Consider the following 20,231-nt stretch of genomic DNA (forward strand, 5'->3'; position numbering starts at 1 on the left):
TTAATTTGCCAGGGGGGCATTTCAGGTGTACAATATGTCTAATTCATGAGGCTGTGTCCACTCATTTATTGTTGAGCTTGCTCACCCAATAATCTCTTACCAATAACATACCATTATGTCTATGACAATGACATTTATTTAACACATTCAGTATTTCACATTGTACAAACCCTTAGATTCTCTTTATTCACTGGTCCATTTCTACAACAAATACATCCAAAACACTATATAATAAAATTATTTACAACATTTCCAAATGACAAGATTGCTTTTGCCCCCGCTACTGCTATTCACACACAGTACTTCCACGGCACAATACCTCATTAGAAGATCTAAAAAATGTTCACCCTGTACTCTAGGCTGTTTAGGAAATTTGAAAAGTAGTAACATTTATAATGGCATTAGCTCCTCTCAATACATGGCAACATTTTAGAAACCTTGAACTTCATCTCACAACACCAAAAGGGCTTAACAACTCTGCTTTCCCCATTGCACTTTACAAAATAGGTTGCAGGGACTAGGAAAAGGGCCACATTATTAAAATGACTGTACAGAAATAGATTTTAAAAAGTCACAGCTCAAAATTGCTCTTTGTAAAATTCACACACATTTACAAGTATCAAATCGTTGTCCAGCTTGTTTACTTGGATTTTCTTCGCTTGGATTGCACCGCACTGGTTATGTCTGTTGGGGGAAAGGAAGGACATGTTCAGCTGAAGCAACTCATTACCCCAATGCCCTTTAGGCAGTCTACAACAACCAAGACCCTACTAGGCTCTGCATCAGTCTAAGGGGCACTCAGTGTGGAGTCCCAGGTTTTGCGTGATGATTTCTATGGGAATACACTGTAGTCTTGAATACTAGGGAAATGTGATATAGGAGGTAGAAGATGAAATACATATCAGACTAGAAAAAGTAGCACGGTGGGGAGGAAAGCCTTTTTAACTAGATAATTAACCAACCCCACAATCTCCCTCAGCAGTTCCCATAACTCAATAAAGCGTGGATAAGCTGGGTATAGTGGTACATGCCTGTACTCCCAGTGATTTGGGAGGCTGAGGCAGTAGGATTCCAAGTTTGAGTATCACATGGGCAACTTAGTGAGACCTTGTCTCAAAATAAAAAAATAAAAAAGGGCTGAGGCTCTATCTTAGTGTGAAGGCACTGAGTTCAATCCCCAGTATTAAAAAAAAAAAAAAAAGTGGATGAACTGACAATGCTTTTGGTACATCAATGAGTGATGTTGCAAGCTAGTGAGTAAACTATACCAGCAAAGTAGCCTTTGGATTCCTTTTGGAGCCAATCTACTGTTGTGGAGTAAGGAACTCTTTGTCCCATGTTATAAAGTCAAAGTCTCTAAACAACATGACCATGGACCCTGGTCCTCAAATATCTACTGTGGCCCAGGTATATCAAGGCTATAGATACATACGGGCACAGAAGCAATTTAGAGCAACAGCCTTTTCTGAGCCCAGGTGAGCTTCAGGGCTGCATGAAAGAAGAGAACTGTAATTTTATACATAGGGTAACAGTGACATAAAAGGAAATGACTTTTAATTCCTTTCATTTTTCTTAACATAAATGTTTTATTTCTTGTGGTTCTGAGGATTGAACTGAGGGCCTTGTACATGCTAGGCAAATACTCTGCCAATGAGGTACGTCCCCAGCCTCAGCTTCCTGAGTACTATGATTACAGGTATAAGCCACCTGCCCAGCTTAAAAATGTCCAAAATTAACTTAATATGATTCCAAACTTAAACCATGTTTCTGAAAACTTTTTCACATAAACTTTCGGCTATAGCCCAGTACAATGAATAGCTTGACGCTCTCCAAATATTAAAAGAAATTTAAAATCTTATTAATTGTACTGACTTTAAAAAGTCATTTATTTTCTATGCTTCTTAGTAGATATTTTGGCTTTAATATGAAAATAATGTTTTAAAATACTTCTCATCAAGGAGGAAAATGTTTCTAATATATTAATATAAAATATGAATCAAATTTACTCATTTCTGTAAACTAGGCAGAATTTTCTGATGCTACACATTAGGTTCAATGTTATAAGTAACTTTTCTCATCCTCTGTATCATAATTATTTTGAGAACTCAGGCTCCCATAAATATGTAGATTCAGCCAGACATGGTGGTATTTACTTGTAATCCCAGCTACTGGGAAGGTGACACAGGAGGATTGGAAATTCAAGACCATCCTAGGAAACCTAGAAAGACCCTATCTTAAAATAAAAAGGGCTGGAGATGTAGTTCAGTTTTTAAAAATTTCTATATGTGTATCTTGCTGGCAGGTCATAGTGCTTGTGCCATGTGGTAAAATCGGTCTGATTTACTCATCAGGCTTTTATTGATCAGAGGACAGTTAATCTGACAGGATGTCAATAATAGTGTACTTTAGTTTGATTCTAAGTGAGAGTCTCAGCTTATGCAACTCCCCATAATCTACACTTTATGTTCAGCTTTTCAAGCTTAATTTTCACTGCATCAAACATGTCATTTGCAGAAAAGTATAGTCTTGACACTTTTCATCTTTAGTGTCTTTGTCTTGATACTATTCATCTTTAGGAAATATCCACTAATTAGGTCAACTTTAGAAAATTCTCCCTTGTCATGATAGGAAGGATCAAGTAATGTGTCTGTGAAACATGGGAGAATGGACATATAAGCAGTGTCAGGATCTCCTTCCTGCTTTGCTTGTTCCCATCTATCACTGTCCCAAAGCACCCCATGACCTGGCATACTGCCTGAGAGTGGAGGATGAATCAAGGAGTGGGGCCTAGAGGAAACAAGTGAATGGTGCCAGAAACTTCAAAAAACAAATAAAAACTAAAATCTGGATACTGACAGTTGTGTTGAAGGATATGCTTTTACACTTCCATGTGGAAAAAATTTTTTGACTAATTTTTGAAGTTTCTGTCACAACCCCTGAATAAATAGAACCCATTTGGGTCAGATGGCAAAGTCACTTTCCATGTCTTTATAAATCCATCTGAAAAGATTAGGTTGGTTTTATTTTTATGGCTCAATTTTTTTTTGGTACCGGGGATCGAACTCGGGTCCTTGCCCTTGCGCAGCAGGTGTCGAAACCACTGAGCTAAATCCCTGGCCCATATGGCTCAATTTATATTCCCTCCACAATGTTACAACTTTTACCACTTGACTTAATACAATAAGAGAATCTAGAGGCAAACTATTTTTTTGGTACCAGGGATCGAACTTGGGACCTTGTGCTTGTGAGGCAGGTGGCGGCACCACTGAGCTAAATCCCAGGCCCTAGACGCAAGCTTTTTTTTTTTTTTTTTTTTTAATGATAACAAAGTTTAATTAAAGATAGGAAAACAGACTAGAGAACCAGATTGGGCCAGGTCAAAGCCGGAAAGAAAGCACACTTTACAGCGTGAAGGCAGCCACCATGCAAGAGTGAACACAGTGGCTGAGGCAAACTTTTTAAGGTAAGGAATTTTAGGGGAGCGATGGAGTGGCTAACAACATAGTCAGGGTATGTCAGGCCAGGTGTGGTGGCACAACCCTGTAATCCTAGCACTCTAGAGGCTGAGGCAGGAGGATCGCTGAGAGTTCAAGGCTAGCCTGGGCTACACAGTGAGACCCTGTTTCAAAAAACCAAGAACTAACAAAAAAAGTCAGGGTATGCATCAGGCCTTAGTCATCACTTTTCCTAAGGATTGTCTCGCTTACCTGAATAATCCCACTCCCAATCCTCCCACAATTAATATTCCATTAGTTTAACCATCAAGGTCTTTACAAAATTAGCATCTTCACAAATACCAAAATAGTTCAATGTCTGGTGATATAAATCAGGTTATTTATACTAATGTTTTAAAACCAACTAGATGTGTAAAAAGCTAGTTAGTTTTTCAGGCCGTTGTCCCTACCTGTCACTGGAGAACATTTAAATTTACAATTTGATAAGGGGATTTTTTTTCCAGCCTAGTCACCTCATTGTGATCTAAAACAAATCTGGCCAAATCTATAGTACAAGGCTTTAATCAATCCTATAGCAGAAATTTTCCTTCAAAATTTACATGGCTGGTTTCTAAATGATGCCACAATAGTGCAGTTTTAGGAAGTAATTGCTCAGAGTTTTCACTCACAAGATGTATTTAATTACACTCATTTGTATTTCCATAATAATAAGTGGTACCTTGGTTCACAAACTCAATTCTCTCCACAATTCTGGCTGAAAAACAAACTGGTTCCAAGGTGGTAACAATCTTTTCAGAATGCCTGTCACATCCATGCTTTGAGACTTAGCAGCTAGCCTGGAAGAAGCTGTCATGTCTCTCAGGCTTTGTGATCTTTCACAGAGAGATGCTGAGTGAGTGTCTCTGAGGATAGCAGAGTTCTGTCCAGCCACAGGAGGAGGTCATGTATACATCTCCATACTAGTCTCAGGCCCCGAGGCTGTCATTCTCTAACTGTCCCAGGGCAAATTATCTTTTAAATCAGAAATGAGTACAACAGCCCACCTGTTTTTTAAATGTTAGAGTTTATGGAGGCAAATTAAAGAGTAAATATGCATATTATTTGGTCTGCTGTGTTATAGCCAAAAATTGATCATAAAATATCAAGCCAATATATAAAATATATGCATCTCAAACTTGGAGATATATGAAATGTTGGGTACCTAAAACATGAACTATCTTCCTGAAGAATGAATAGTTTTTAAAGTTTTGAGAGGAAAAAATGGTTGGTTCTTATTGCACTTATAAGATTTTGGTCATATATGCACAAACAATCAGAAACATTCTGTGTTTTTTATGAAAAACTTTAAAGCTAAGAAATATTATGAACTCTTTATAATAAGAAGTGTTAGTAATTCTGTATTATGGGAGAACCAGTGACATTAATCACGTTCCTGCCGTGAGAGCAGAATTTGTTTTTTTTGTGGTGGCCAAGGCTTGCTAGATTGCCAGATCGGAGCAGGTGGGATGGATAATTTCTGGGCAAGTCCAGGGAGCCTGAATGGTTGTATGGTCACCAGTTTAAGTGTATAGGCCTATTCCCTGCCTCCCAATTCTCCTCTAAAACAAGTTCTGGCTTTCCATCTTTACTTGGCTGGCAGTCTGCTGCGGTATGGCTCTAATCTCTTTACTGTCCCAGCTGTTCCTTAGATTCTGGTGCACCATAAAATGACACCTTGAAATTCTGGGCTCAGATCAAGGATCTAAAATATTTGCTGTGTGACATCTCTAAAGGCCAACATCTTTTTCGTGCATTATATTTTACAGTCTAGAAGACCTTTATCCATTGGAAAAGTGAGGGGTTATAAGAATATGAAGAATTGAGGGGAAATGGGTTTTCCCACAAACTCCATGCACCTTTTCTTTCATATTCAAAATTTACTGCAAGGTATGCTGCCTTCCAAACAAGTTCTCCCTCAGGAGATGATTCCCAGGGAGGAAGAAGAAAGTTCTTAGCTTCATTTCTGTACTTAAAGTGGCGTTTACCTAAGAGGACTCTACTTGTCATAAATACAGTATACCTGGAAAGGAAATAAGGCCCCTCAACTTCACTCTTTACTCTCCAGTAGGCCAGGGTAAGGCGGTGTTACTGTTTACACCTCTGTTTCACCTGTGTATGACTTGTAGACATGTGGCTTATTCCCAGGACCTTATCTGAGGCATTATGACATTCCTGCCCAGAAAGATGAGGTCCCAATAACAGCTGAGTCCTCGGGTCAGTGTCTGGTGTCCAATGTTGGTGAACCAGAATCTGAAATCCCAGATGCACCTGACTGTTTCTCAGCAGTCCTGCTGATATCAGGTACTTGACCAGGATCCCAGTTCTTGAACAAATTGCACTTATTTAAGTTAATGCATTTCCTGAAAGGATGATGTAGCAGTCCTCTCAGATATGAGACTTTGCATGTCCTGTACCCTTTGCCAAGAATAGTCTACACAACCGTCATAGCCTGGTCAACCCTTTTTCATTCTTCAGAGCTCAGCTTAAACATAATTTTCTCTAAAAAGTCTTCTCTAACCTGGTAGAGGTGCAAAGTTCCTACCCAGATGCTCTGACAGTACCATGTAACTATACAATCAGAGCATCTAACATTTAACACACTGTATTAGAGTTTGTCTTTCAATGTGGTAAACACAGAAAATCTGAGTGTTTTCACTATTAAATCCCCAGTCATTATTCGTAGATGGTTATCCATTTAGTAATTACTGACACATTTCTGTATTAGGGACCAGGGATACAGTGGTGAGGAAACCCAGACATAATATCCTGCTTCAATAGAGTATGCATAGTAATTACCTATCACACCAATAAGTATAAAGTTACAGCTCTGTTATCATGTAAGAGAAGAATCTGGAGCGATGACCATTCCTACCAGTGACAATGAGCTAAAATAAATAGGAAGAGTGGGAAATGTGCGTGCCCCTGAAACAGCTGCTATATATGGACAGGCCTTGGGATGGGAAGGACCAGAACAGCATGTCTGAGTTGCTAAGGGAGGTGAGATGACAGTAAAACAGGATGACAGGGTCCAGACTACCTAAGACCTTTGTGGGTCCTGTTGAGGCTTTTACACTTTAATCCTAATTCCAATGGCAAATCATTGAAGGGTTTAAGATACCAGGTAGCAGTGAAGTTGGAAAGAAGTGGTTGGCTTTGAGCCACCCAAGATACAATCAGCAGTTTTTACAAATGAATTTGATGAGGATGAGAGGTGTCAGAGAGGCCTTGCCTAATGGAGAGATGGTGGTGCCATTCACTGATAGGGGGAATAGTGACAGAGGACCTGACAGCAGAGGTGAAAAATCACAATTTTGGTTTCAGACATGTAGATTGTCAGGTCCTGTTAAGGCTGTGCAAGCAACTGTCTAAGACCTCTAGGGTTTGGTACTAGAAATAAAAATTCCTGAGTCATCTATAAAAGTTTATATCTAAAGAAGGGGACATAAATGAGGTCAATTAGGGGGAAATATAAGTTGGAGAGGTGACCAAAGTCAGGATCAAAGTCTGAGGAAAGCCAACACCACCTGACCAGGAATGGAGATTGAGAAGGAGCAGTCAAAGAAGTAGCAGAAAATGAGTTCTGGGTCACAGAAACCAGTAGAGTAGTTAATTCAAAAAGGAGTTAAAAGACAAGAGAGAAGAAAACATTTCTAATGTAAAGTTCCTGAGGTCAGGGAAGACAGGATCAAAAGCAAAGATAGAGGAGCCTGGCATGGTGGCACATGCCTGAAATCCCAGCACTCAGAGGCTGAGGCAGGAGGATCTCTTTGAGTTCAAGACCAACCTAGGCTACATAGCAAGACTCTGTCCCAAAAAACAAAAACAAAAAATTATAAGTGGAGGAATTAACCTTGGACTTGTGGAAAAACAGCTGCTCTATCTATGTAGGAACCAAGGAAGTTACCATAGTAAGAGATTTATGTCTTGGTAGTGGGAAGCTGAGAAAGCTCTATTTTCTCTGTGAAGAGGTGAGGGTTTCTATTGAGGAAAGAAAGTGGGAATTAGAAGTTTGAAAAGAATAAAGAGTAGGAAAAGGTTGGCCACAAAAACAAAACTGGCTCAGCCATATTCAGAAACTATCTGAAGTGGGTGATCATGAATTTAAAGTGATACCAGGGATGGGAGAACTTGCCTAACATGTGCAAGGTCCTAGGTGCAATCTCCAGCACAGAAGAAAAAAGAAAGAAAGGAAGGGAAAAAAAGAAAGACCAGCCAGTCTTGTTACTTACTTTTTTTTTTCCGCCAGCAGTAGTTGTACTCGTGTACACAGAGAAAACATGTATTTAAATGAACTAACAAAGGAAAGACCAAATAGTAGAAGTCAAAGTAACCCAACAGATTTAAGAATAGAAAAATGATGGAGGAAAAAGTCCCCTGCTGCTGGGATGAGGACCCTATTGTTGCTCAATGTAACCTGTGAAAAGCACCCGCGTCCCATTGCTAACCTTTAGTAGAGCTGGAGGCTGAAGCAGGTCGAGAGGATCGTTTTCGATGTCCATTTTCCACACTTTCAGAAGCCACAGTTGGCTCTTCAGTTCGGGAGTTTCTTCGGCTTGGGGTTTTAGACTTTTCAGCTATATCTTTTGGCTCACTGTTGACAAAGGGAAGCACTAAGTTTCCAAGGAGGTGAGGGACTGTTTAGATAGAGTTTCATCATAAAATAGGAGATAAAGAACAACATAGTCATTCTGGAGAAAAAATATTGTATCCTGGAGAAGATAAGCATGATTACCCTCTATACTATTGAGAACTTAAAAGTGAGTCTAGAGCCAAGCATGGTGGTGCACACGTGTAATCCCAGCACTAGGGAGGCTGAGGCAAGAGGATCACTATGAGTTTGAGGTCAGCCTGGGCTACATAGAGAGTTCAAGGCTAGGCTGAACTACATAGTGAGACTTTGATTCAAAAAAAAAAAAAAGCAAGTTTAGTTTCTTACATTAATAACAATAAAATACTAAAGTATAATGCTGTTGAAATTGTTGAAAAATAGGTACAAGACCTAAGTCAGGAGTGGCCTAGAACTCAGGAGGCTGAGGCAGGAGTACTGCTGCGAATTCAAGGTTATACTGGGCTATGTGGTAAGTTCAAAGCCAACCTAGACTATATAATGACACCCTGCCTCAAAAACCAAAAGACATAAAGAACTTACACCCACCAACTTCCTTGTCCATCTTCTTAAAGCAGTAACATTCCACTACAAAAATTAAGATTTTTAAACTTTGTAATTTTTTACAACCATGAAAAAGGTGTCTATTTGAAAATTGGTACTAACTTAAAATAGTATCTAAAATCTAGAAAATTGCCACTAACTCAAAATAGCACCTAAAATCTAGAAAATTATGAGGTATAGTCAGATAATGGCACATTACAAGTCACATTATGGGAACATATTCATAATATGCTGTTAAGTATATTGACTGCCCCAATCCCAAGCCTCATTTCTTAGTATGCAAAGGTTTAAAATTTGTGACATTGTTACTGAGGATACAGGGACAAAAACATTCTCATACTCTTGATAAGAGTATATATTATATAACCCAATGTTTCTCAATAAGGGGCAATTTTACCTCTACAGATAATTTAGCAATATCTGAGGCCCTCTACCCACCACCTCAATGCTGGTTATCAAACATGCTAAGCATGGACTTGATGACTAGCTATAATCTCAGTCTTCTGGAGACAGTTTTGTCACTACTTGGGCAGAGGCCAGGAATGCTACCATAAGCCTCTTTTTTTTCTTTTTTCTTTTGAGATAGTCTCATTTTGTAGTGCAGGCTTGGCTTGAGCTCTGGCCTCTTAACTCATGGCAATCCTCCAGCCTCAGCCTCCTGAGTGCTGGGATTACAGGTATGTGCCACCACGCCTGGCTCATAAGCCTGTAATGCATAAGACAGTCCTCTAAAATTATCTGGTCAAAAATGACAATAATAATGAGGTTAAAAAACTATGTAAGGGTGCCTAAAGAAACAAAGCCTTTTATAGGCAGAGCTCTACACACAAGGATACCAAAGCATTTTATTTGTACTAGTGAAAATAGAAGACCTAAATGTCCAACAATAATACTTAACTAAATTATGGTACACCCACATATAATCATGAAAAATCATGTGGTGGAGAATTATTTTATGACATAAACAGTGCATAGTATGTTTTTAAAATTTTAAATATACAGTAGGAACATTTATTTTAACACTTCTAAAAGATATTTCTCCATGCCTGACACGATGTATTATTAAGTGGGAAAAATGTTATGAATAGTATTATCTTATGTTCATTATGATATATACTGAATATACATGCAACCATACAAGAATGGGTATGAGATGTGCAGACATACATTTGACATATCTCTATATAAATACCTATTCTGTGAATAGGACTAAAAGATGATGAACTAAAATATATACAGTGAATATTGTTGAATTATAAGAATACTGGTTTACTGCTGAGTTATTTTCTTTGTAATTCTCTGATTTGAATTACAAAGTTTCTTTAATGAATTTATTACTTTCATAGTTCAAAAAGTGCACACTAAAATCACTAGGGAAAAAAAGCTGATTCATTTGCTTGCAAGGCATGGAACTGAAAAATACCACTAATGCAACAAAACAAAACAAAACAATATGGTCAAAGGCCACCTCTTTGATGTTTTACTCCCCAAGCAGAATTGTCTCCTTCGTCTTATGGGTTCAAAGTCTGTGTAGCATTATTATTATTATTATTTTTTTGATAACGGGGATCGAACTCGGGTCCTTGTGCTTGTGCAGCAGGCGGCGAAACCACTGAGCTAAATCCCCAGCCCCAGCATTCTTGTGACTGTACAGCATGTTTGTTTGTTTCCCCAGTACTGGGGATTGAACCCAAGGCTTTTTCACTGAGCTACATTCCCAGCCCTTTTGAAACAGGGTCTCTCAAAGTTGCCAAATTGTACATCTTGGACTTGAATTTGTGATCCTCTTGCCTCAGCCTCCTAGAGGGCTGGGATTACAAACATGTGCCACTATGCCATGTTATTTAATGTCTTATGCCTTCCATCAGATTCTGAGTTCCCTAAAGGCACAAACCATGGTCTGATTATCAACTATCTCTACCCCTCCCCTATTCACTCGTGCCAGAAGACCCTTTGCTAGTTGTATTATGGCTGGGAATTGGGCCACACTGTTTATTACCTTAACTTTAAATATAACAGCTGCCCCACACCCAATCACAAGTCAAAGAGAGGCCAGACTGAGCTAGGATAGAATTACAAGTCAAGGGGATCAACACCTCTTTTTAGAGGTTGTAAGCATGGCTTTCTGGTTGGGAGCTCAGAAAATAGTCAAAGATTCTCGAGGAAGGAAGATTCCTAATGGAGGAGCCTCTTTTTCCTGGCAAAACAAAAGCCACAGCAACACTGTCCTCATGTTTATTTGCTCTATGGTCAGACAGCTCAAGAAACAAACACCTACAAAGTGTTTCTGGTCTGACTGGCTTCTTTCTCTAGACAAACAATTAGGGTATGTTGAGAAATGCAAATAAATTAAAATATTAACTGAATCCATATAAAACCAGACAGGCAGAGTAGTACAGCAAGAATAGCAATGAACTTGGAATCAGATGACCAGGGATCAAGCAGGATATACATTTATCAGCCATGATATTTAATTCTATGTTCCAGATTCTTGACCTATAAATCTCCACTTTTGTCTATCACAATACATAGGTCAAATGCAAAGGCTCTGGAGTCAGAAGGCCTGGGTTTGAATTTCAGCTGCACCATTTGTTAGATCTGTAACCTTGAGCAATTTAGTTTACCTCTCTAAACTTTAGAGTCCTCATATATTAGACAGAATTTATTTAAATTTATTACATGTGATAATACATCTAGGGAGCTTGTAGTCCAGAGCATGGCAAGGAATGGCATTCAAGTAAATCCTGGCTATTATTATTACCTCCTTACAGGGCTGTAGAAAAATGACTGTGATCTAGAATATATAAAGAATTGAAAAAAATCAGATCCCCCAAATTCAAAGACCCAATTCAAAAATGGGCATCTGAAATGAACAGACATTTCTCAGACAAAGTAAAAGCAGTAAATAAATATATGAAAAAATGTTCAACATCACTCATCATTCGAGAGATGCAGATGAAAACAACACAGAGATTCCACCTCACCCCAGAAAGAATGTCAGCTATCAAGAAATCAACAAATAACAAATGCTGGCAGGGTTGTAGGGAGAAAGGAACCCTTCTCTATTGTTGGTGGGAGTGCAGACTGGTGCAACCACTGTGGAAGTCAGTATGGAGATACCTCAGAGAACTAGGATTAGAGGTCCCATTTGACCCAGCTATTCCCCTGCTGGGTGTCTTCCCAAAAGAATTAAAAGAATCATACCACAGTGATATATGTGCACCCATGTTCATAGTGGCAGAGTTTGTAATAGCTAAAGCTTGGAAGCAGCCCAAGTGCCCATCAACTGGAAACTGGATTAAAAAAATGTGTTTTTTTTAATAAAATGGAGTACTACTCAGCCATAAAGAATGAAAAACTAGAGTAATTTATAGCTAAATTGGATGCATATCGAGGCCATACTCTTAAGTGAAATAAATAGGACACACATGTGTAAATACCAAATAGTTTCTCTAGTGTGAGAAACTGATAGTGTAAACAAGGGTTAAAATGAGGGCTGGGGATTTAGCTCAGTGGTTCCGGTGCCTGCCCTGCAAGTGCAAGGACCCGAGTTCGATCCCCGGTACCAAAAAAAAAAAACAAAAACAAGGGTCAAAATGATTAAAATGAATAGGAAAAAAGGTCCGAAGGCGGGCAGGCGGGCGGCGGGGGGCGGGGGAGGAAAAACTATGAGAAAAGAAAAAAAAAAAGGAAATGAAATCTATGTAAATAGGGAAGGGTGGAGGGGGTGAAGGGCACACAGGTAATGGGGAAAAAAATAAGAACCAAGATACATCATGTACAGGTACAAACACCCAATGATAAATGTAAATAAATTGTATACCTAAAATGTACCAATAAAAGAACTTAAAAAAATGACTGTGATGTTGTTTTTTACAAACAAAGCCACTACACAAATATAAGTAATTTTTTTTTTTTAGACAGGGTCTTGCTATGTAGTCCAGACTGGCTTTGAACTTGTAGCAATTCTCCTACCTCAAGCTCCTGAGTGCTGGAACAATAATTCTTTCAAATGTTGTCTATTTTACTTATATTCATCTTTTTCAACCTCCCAGTGATCATCTCAAGAGAAGATAATCTCAGTTCCTTTATGGGATGACTTTTGGAAGATCAGACTCCTTTCTATGGGGCTAATGGAGTTTAGGCCACAAATGTTCTTCATTTTATTAGGTTATATGGAGCAGCACAATTAACAGAACAAAGTATGGGTTTTGAAGTCAGACCATGCCTGGCTTTCTCTTTGTCTTCAGGATCAAACAGCTATACTTTAGAAGGTAGTTGCAAGGACTTCTATTTATTTTTTTTGATTGGCCTTGAACTCATGATTCTCCTGCCTCAGCTTCTCCTGCCTCAACTTCAAAGTGCTGGGATTACAGGCATGCGCCACCACACCTAGCTCTCAAATGCTATTATTAATGACAACAAGAACAATGGCTCCTATATATTGAACATTTACTACTTACTATGTTGAGTGCTGAAGATGTTATCTCATTCAGTTTTCAGAACCACCATAAAGGGTATAAACTCAGCCACCAAATTTTATTAAGTACAAACAGACTGATGTAAGAGTGCAGTAAAAGGATAAGGTAAGGAGAAGTTTAATGACTGAGAAAGCTGATACTCTTCAAAGAGGCTTATGCCATGGTCAAGGTTAAGTCTGCAGAAATGATCATCTTACCTTTGTCCAGAGACTATGGCAGCATTTACCTCTAGTTCTGTAAAAAAAAAAAATACAAAGGACAGACATGAGATGTAGAAGCTGCTGGTACATATGTTCACTGAAAGAAGCTAGGTGTCTTATAAGAATTCTACATGCTTTGCTTAGGCTAACGGGTCTCTGCCCAGGAGGATTCTCACTCTACATGGTATGGAGACAAAGGTGGCACTGAACCAATTTGGTTTGTCAGGGGAACATTAGACACTTGGTTTATTTTTATTTCTACTTCACACTGTGAAATAATCCTGTTTGGATCAATGGAGCTAAATTCACACTGCTTGGATTGTATTTCACCCAGCTACAACTAGGTTAGTAAAATAAGCCTCTTCTTTCATGCACAAGACTGTTTTCCTTCTTAAAATATCTCCACTCTTTTGCACTTTTCTTTTTAGAGATAGCAGTCTTCAAATATGTCTTTATCATGTTAAGGATGCATTCTCCTTCAAACAACTTCCTCACTGAGTTTTAGAAGCCAGCATATCTAGCTTTGAGATACTGCCCACAGACTCCATTATGTTCCTCTCCTCCTCAACCTTTCAGCGATGCTCTCCAAGAAAAGACAATCTTGATGATTTGTCTAGCAAAATTTTGCATCAATGAGCACCCTCTGGGTTTACCAGAAACTTCACATGACCAGCAGAAAAATATCTGCTTCCTTCATTATACATATTTAGGTAGGTCCAGTTTCTACCAAGGCCCTCCTTGATATATCAGACAGTAGGGATCTTTCCTGCACCTGGCCTCCCATAGCCCTGAACCTCTCCCCCTTTTAGGGAATTTAATGACCTATCTAAGCTGCCCTAGTGAGTACATGCTAACTTCCTTGAAGACAGTGAAGCTACAGTGTCTGGCTTAAAAAATTTTTTTTTGTTGAGACAGGATCTCACTGTATATTCTAGGTTGGCCTTGAACTCACTAAGTAGTCCAGGCTGTGCTCGAACTTGTGGTGATTCTCCTGCTTCAGCTTCCCAAGTGGTAGGATTACAGGCATGCACCTGTCTCTGCCTGGCTGGCTTAAAAAAATTTTTTTTTTGGTACCAGGGATTGAACTCAGGTCCTTGCGCTTGTGAGGCAGGCAGCAGAATCACTGAGCTAAATCCCCAGCCCCTGACTTAAAATTTTGATCTCATTGTTTATTAGTCATGAGATCTTGGGAAAATTACTTTTTTTGTTTGTTTGTTTCTTGAGTCAGGGTCTCAATATGTGGTTCAGGCTGCCTTGAACTCACTATGTAGCTAGGTACTTGACCTCTCAGGGTTCAATGCTTCATCTGAAAAAACACATAATTACTCACTTCAAAGTTAAGATGATTAAATGAGATAATGCATATTAAAAAACCTTAGTGTAGTTTGTAGCACTTAGTAATTATTCAATATTAGTTAGCTATTATTAGTACTATGATGATCATGTTCATGGAGCTCTGCGTGTGAGAAGGCCAGACTATTCTGCCTTTAACGTTAAAGATGCTGGCAGAAGGAAATCTGTGCATCTCACCTGCTGCTGCTTAGCTCCCTATATCTAACCCACAAGAAACAGATACCAGCTCCCTAACTCTCTGTTCTTTTGCTGGCTCAGCTGGAGTGTAAATATTCAGGTAATGTGTGCTTAATAATAAAAATGGCTTGTGTAAATACTGAATAGTTTCTCTGGTGTGAGAAACTGAAAGTGTAAAGAAGGACTAAATGTATAATAGGTCATGTGAAATAGGAAGAAAAGGGGCAAAGGGGAAGGAAGTGGGAGGGCTAGGGGAAAGGATAGAAGGGAATGGGATTAATATGAGAAAATGGAAAAATAGGAACAAAATCTTTGTAAATAGGAGGAATGGAGGGGTTGAAGGGAGGGCTGGGCAAGGGTGAAAAATAAGAACCAAGAGAGACTATGTAAAGGTGCAAATTTCCAATGATGAATGTCATTATATTGTATACCTAAAATGTACCAATTATTAGAATGAATAATCGATAATGTAAAACAGGAAGAAAAGGTCCAAAAGGGTAGGGGTAGTGGGAGGGGCAGGGGAAAGGAAAGAAGGGAAAGGAAAAAATGATGAGAAATGGAAAAAAGGAAATAAAGTCTTTGTAAATAGGGAAGGGTGGAGGGGGTGAAGGGAGGGCTAGGAATGGGGTAAAAATAAGAACCAAGATGCATTATATAAAGGTACAATTCCCAATGAGAAATGTAATTGTGTTGTATACCTACAATGTACCAATAAAAGAATTTAATACAAAAAAAATAAAAAATAAAAAAATAAAAATGGCTGAAATCAAAAGAGGTGTTAACCTTGATTTGTCTGTTTTGAAACAAGATGAAATTCAAGGCTTTTGAGATTTTTAACACTAATACTGCTAATTCATATAAGGGGATAGCTCTGAGGATATTTTACAGAGATTCATTCAAGCCAAGGTTTAAAAAGAAATAGAATTCTCCAGGCAGTTATTCTGAAAAAAAGGAAAATGATAATGGTAGAGCCCATTTGTCCAGAGTAGAGTTGGAGCAAGAAATGGAATTCCCTTCCCCTTTCTCATTGTTCCTTTTATTTAAAAAAAATGAGTTACTATCTGACCCCTTTCCTACCCTTCCCAGATGTCCAGCTATCATGTTGGCAGCTGGTAGCAAAGAAACAATCTAGGTGGCTAAAATAGTTTTTGTTCATACATTCTTTTCAGCAGGCTGATTCCTTCCAGAGTGTGGAGTAGAAAGTCCTATATGTGTTATAGAGTGTAGTTCCCTGAAAGTAGGTTTTAGTATATGTGCTGCTGAAGTGAGCACTGAAAGTAGGCTTTATAAGCCTCTCTCTTTTTTTTCTTTTTTGGTACCGGGGATCGAACTCAGGTCCTTGTACTTGCAAGGCAGGCGGGGAACCACTGAGCTAAATCCCCGGCTCAAGTAGGTTTTAAAATAATCATAAGTTATACCTTATTTTTACTAGCTTAAACTCACAGTATTAAACATGGTTACATTGCTTTTTTCTTACTAATTTTGCCAAGTGTGTACATTCAATGATATTATACCCTCTTTGGGAGAACCAGTCATGTGTATGTATATATACGTGTATGTGTATGTATACATATATATACATCTATATCCCTCGATGACCCACAGGGATAAAGAGCTAGGCAAGAATAAACTGTAACATATTTATGATATTCATCTGCGTCAGCAGTCTAATCTACGAAGGCAGAACAAATGCTGTTATTGCCATCAAGATCTTCTTGTGTTCAGAGCTGACCCAGCATCCCACAGCAGTGACCTGTCAGATTACCACAAACTCCTCCATCCAGAAACACTATTCCTACTGCTGTTTACAGTATCTTGGTCATGGGGAGAAACTTAATGCCATTCAGAAATGACTGAAATGACTTCTTCTCCCACAAGAATGGATATCTTACTGTAGCAGAGGTTTTTTGAATGAGCCTCCACTCCTGTCATGATAATGTAATCATCATCTTGATGCATTAACACTTATCACCCCAGTAAGTCACTGTATGTCAGTTAGTCAGCTGCCAGGGTCACGGAATAGAGCAAACTCTGTAGTGGAAATAACCTACAGCTGGGTGGCAGACAGTCAGAGATGCCCTTCGTGAGTCCCCTGGCTGACACTACATATGCATAAGAGATCAAGCAGGTTGACAAAAAATAACCTCAAAGACCACTGCACAAGCTCTGCCACTCAACCTAAATCTTAAGACAGTTTCAGCCACTTATTGGCATGAGAACATGTGATGTTGAAGACAGCAGTAGTTCCTTTACATATGACTCATTCCATGTTAGTTTTTTCCAAAGTGTGCCTTACCTGATCTGGCAAGAGAGCCCTGCAGTGCTGCGGCTGGAGTCTCCTTTGGGACTAAATTCTGTGAAGGGGCTAAAGCAAGAAAAAAAAAATTACAGACCTTTTCTTTTCTTTTCTAAATAAAATGGAAAACCTTAACTAAATCAGGAACTAAGGAACTCTTGAAACATATACTCTTCCAGGGCAATACTTGAAGATGACCTTAAAATTACATTTTAAAATTTACTTAACAAAAAAAATGCTGCAACAGTGACAAAGACTACCACTTAAGGGAGTTTGTTTCTTCTCTGTATGTCCATAACGATCAGGGATGGCGATGGCCATGGGAATGATATAGCACCAACATATGTTATTTTTTGAGGGTCAATTTCTGACCACTACTCTTAAAAATTCCAAAAATATGATTTAGTGGGTAATCCAAGCCATTTTTAGAGAGATGACTAGAGCACCCTTTTTAGCATTTTAAAAATTGTTTTACTCCTCCTAAGACTATTCTCCTTGAGAACTGAAACAGTCATATAATTTTACACTTTTTTCTACAGCACCTAGTAAGAGTGATGGGCTGAAAGCAGGTATTCAATTCACACTTAATTAATAAATCAAGCTGATGTCATTTACTTGCCTAACAAATAGTTACAAAGAACTTTCTAGGGTCAAGGCACTGTGCCAGCCACCCTTAGAGACCAAATTATACCCTTCTTGCACATCAGGAACTCAGTCTAGTATTCAAAGATAAATTCATGTGGTTAACTGGAATAACTGTGATGTCATATGAAGGAGATATATAAGGTATAAAGTGCCATGGGAATCCAAAGTAAGAAGATCAATGCTAGGTTGAGAAACCTGAAGGTACATTAAAGGAAGAAACATCAGTATTAGTTTGCGAAGGACAGAAAGAACTTAGGCCTCGTGGAATAGAATATGAACACATAATGTACTCTAGAACAAAATCTTGGATCATACAGTAAGATGAAAGGCACAGATATGCCATAGTCACTCAAGGGTACATCTTCCCATCATGACATGTTAGTCTACTAAATTTTGTAGATTTTTTTTTTCCTGCTCAGTGAAACTGTCAATAATACATTTGTGTTTAAAACTTTTTATTTTGGATGCTTATCTGATAAAGCTTAAAACTATACCTTAACTTCTATTTTTAACTTCAGTATTGGTTTCTCATTTTCAAGGTAAAAGCACAGAAGTCCCTTGAAAAAGAATAGAAACAATCACTATAAGCAAAGTGTGTGGCCTTAACTAAAATTGAGAACTTTTTCCAACTACTGATATGTCTTCCCAAAGTTTCCATGTTTTTCTAATATTATACATGATCCAAATAAAAGTACTTTCTAATCACTTTATCATTATTCTGTTGGTACCAGAGGGAAAAGTTCCCTTGAGGGAAGTAGAAATGGAAAATATTGAATAGCATAGAATATATTTAAGTTAAACCAGGTTTGTTTTTAATTCTTAGGGTCATCTATATCTTTTTTTTGTTTTTGTTTTTGTTTTTGTACTGGGGATCGAACTCAGGTCCTTGCACCTGGAAGGCAGGCGGCAAAACCACTGAACTAAATCCCCAGCCCGGGTCGCCTATATCAACAGAACTAAAAGCAGAAACACAGAGCCCTACTCTAGGAAGTCTCTGTCTCCTTTAAGGGCAGAATATTATTTACAAGCCTTTATTTCTCCCTGTATCTCTAACACTGCTGTAAAGAGGCAGAGAGGAGAAGGGGAATTAATCTCTCCAGAGCTCTGCATGAGGCAGTATATTGGCCACTTGGGGTTAAGCCCTCACATTGAATCCTTGTATAAATTCTGAGCAGTGGGATTATAATTTCTATTTTGCAGGTGAAGTACAAGAACTGTAAGTGGTGACCAATGGAAGTAAAGTTTGAACTCTGATCATACCCTGAAGCTTGTGTTGTTTCTGCCCCTCCTCCTGGGCGCTTACCAGTGTTGGGCACTCAAAGCATTTTAGCTGTATAAATAAGACAGACAATATAGTTGGCCTAGGATATTACAGAGGTCCTCCTAGCTCTGGGAAGTGTGACAATGACTTGCCTCTGGGGAAAAGGAGCCTCTGTACCACGGGGGGTGGGGGGGGATTGGAGAGGAGGGATAGAAAGGAGATCTATGCTTCCATTATTAGCCCAGACTTAACAATACATGGGAAATATTCTGAGCTAGACATCCATGAATGGAATGGACCAATTTAACAACATTATATCAAAAGGATATTAGTAATAACATTTTTAACCATTTATTAATCAATTACTATATTCTAGACACTACACTAAGCATGTTATATGCATTACCTCATTGAAATCTTAGAGCTACTATTGTCCCTGTATTACAGAGGAAGAAACTGAGGTTTGGAATAATCAAGTAACTCGGCCCAGCTCATCCAGTTGGTGAATGCCAGTGTTGTAATGCCAAGTCAAGTCTGATGCTTTACTACTTTGATGCTTTACTACTTTGACTCTTGCATGTCTGTTCATGAAACTTGGTTTTCTGGAAAGCTCTTCTATGGCGTAACTAACACAGGGGGAAAAAAATGGCTCCTGAGGTACAGTACAATGAGAATGGGGCTATGAGAACCTGCCCTAAAATAGTTGAGAGCAAGCAAGTCTTCATCACAGTAAGAGGAACTTGCAGAAGCTGTTTACATTTAAGGAATGGTATTCAGTGAGAGGCTCACAGGGTGCAGAATAAACAAATACCAAATTTCCCTGAACTTAATCTTTTCATCTACAGGACAAGGTAACACTACCTGACATAGCTGGTATGAAGCTGATGTGAGATTAATGTATGAAAACTTGTAAACTGAGAAATTTATATATAAAAAATATATAAATAAATATATATATATAAATGAAAAGTGTTATTTCTGAGGGAGAAATTATATAGAAATTATATTCACATTATAGCTGAAAACCACGTTAGTGAATATAAACTCAACATGGGATTTAAAAGCATATTTGCTAGTGTACTTTCAATAAATACATTACCACTACTGCCATTTAGCCCATTATTTTTCCTAAGTAGAAAAGGAGTCATACTTTC

General features: G+C 38.5%; 1 protein-coding gene across 18 annotated transcripts in view; it reads right to left on the minus strand.

Annotated features, from left to right (window-relative positions):
• Positions 1–113: 113 nt before the first annotated feature.
• The window catches only part of Ncoa6 (nuclear receptor coactivator 6), a 95,054-nt gene continuing 74,936 nt past the window's right edge, over positions 114–20,231 (minus strand). For 17 of the 18 annotated variants that reach the window (XM_087188910.1, XM_004867903.4, XM_087188915.1 and 14 more), the window contains 4 exons: positions 17,172–17,240; positions 13,343–13,379; positions 7,940–8,085; positions 114–684 (listed from right to left, as the gene is read on the minus strand). In XM_087188910.1, the coding sequence (XP_087045036.1) occupies positions 641–684; positions 7,940–8,085; positions 13,343–13,379; positions 17,172–17,240 (296 nt within the window). In that variant the 3' untranslated portion in view covers positions 114–640. Of the gene's footprint in view, positions 685–7,939; positions 8,086–13,342; positions 13,380–17,171; positions 17,241–18,310; positions 18,374–20,231 lie in introns of those variants that run through there. The other variant, XR_015442016.1, reaches the window with a different exon arrangement.

The sequence above is a fragment of the Heterocephalus glaber genome, unplaced genomic scaffold, assembly GCF_053883595.1.
Source record: "Heterocephalus glaber isolate CG9 unplaced genomic scaffold, H.glaber_assembly_v1.0 deba00001532, whole genome shotgun sequence".
NCBI classification, from domain to species: domain Eukaryota; kingdom Metazoa; phylum Chordata; class Mammalia; order Rodentia; family Bathyergidae; genus Heterocephalus; species Heterocephalus glaber.